This window comes from Perkinsus marinus (assembly GCF_000006405.1).
Source record: "Perkinsus marinus ATCC 50983 genomic scaffold scf_1104296964398, whole genome shotgun sequence".
NCBI classification, from domain to species: domain Eukaryota; phylum Perkinsozoa; order Perkinsida; family Perkinsidae; genus Perkinsus; species Perkinsus marinus.
Genome location: NW_003204667.1, coordinates 1 through 913, shown reverse-complemented (window position 1 = coordinate 913; position 913 = coordinate 1). Strand labels below are relative to the sequence as shown.

Sequence of the window (913 nt, the reverse complement as noted above, 5' to 3'; positions counted from 1 at the left end):
ACTTCTGGGAGGTCCCAGGGTGACCGATTCGGGATTCAGGACCCACGGCATATCCCTTCTTAGAGGCCTCATAGGAAAGTCTGCGACGGTGCCTCAAGCAGGGCTAGTGCAGCCGCTGATCGCCCGACTGTCGCCGAGCCTTTATACCAGCAGGGTGGAGGTGGCCATTCATATTCTACGGGGACTACGTGAAACCGGCGCGAGTCTGGCCGAGTGTGTGCGACCCCTTGTAGAAATCGCACTGTGTGAGAGGTCTCCTTACTCTCTTATGGTGGAGTCGGCTACTCTCCTTGCCGGTGATGACGTCAACTTGACACAGTTCCACGAGGGCCTCCGAGGAAGGTTCATGGATCTGCACACGGAGCATTTCAGCAGTAATGATGACGTTGACGCTGCTCGTGCTAGTGGTCGTATGGCGTGTGCGGTCTTGGCTCGACTAGTGGTCCGGTCGGCTGGTGACGATGTGACTACTATGGTGGATGAAAACTTATCGGAGAGGCTTCTTGAAGTACTACGGCAGCTGGTGTATGTCAAAAGTGAAGCAGGCATGTTGACTCCGCGGACAGTGGTAAAGATGCACATGGAGCTATCCTGGCTTAAAGGGGAGGATCCGTTCGAAGGTCAGCTCAGTGCATGCTCCAATATAGCAGTATTCGCAGTTGGTCAGATATGGTCACTCGAATGGTCTCGGAGGAAGCGGACGATAGTTCTGCAGCCGATGGCATGTCTCTTGATTCGGAGTCGAGTGACCGCGAAATGGGTAGCCACTCCAGTGATGAGGCCTCGTCATCATCACAGGACTCAGAGCCTCGAGCCAAGCGGTAGGGCGAACCGAGTAGTTTTGTGTGTGGGAGGTTTGTTCGTAGGCTCAAGGTGGAACCTAGGAGACTACCATTAAAGCGTCCTCGACCTG

At 54.8% G+C, this 913-nt stretch overlaps 1 protein-coding gene across 1 annotated transcript; it reads left to right on the top strand.

Moving 5' to 3' along the window:
- Positions 1-268: 268 nt before the first annotated feature.
- On the top strand, positions 269-508 carry Pmar_PMAR008624 (hypothetical protein; the record flags this gene model as incomplete). Its single annotated transcript, XM_002769901.1, has 1 exon — positions 269-508. A coding segment is annotated over one exon (240 nt), but the record flags the coding sequence as incomplete, so codon positions are not given.
- Between the last annotated feature and the right edge of the window lie 405 nt (positions 509-913).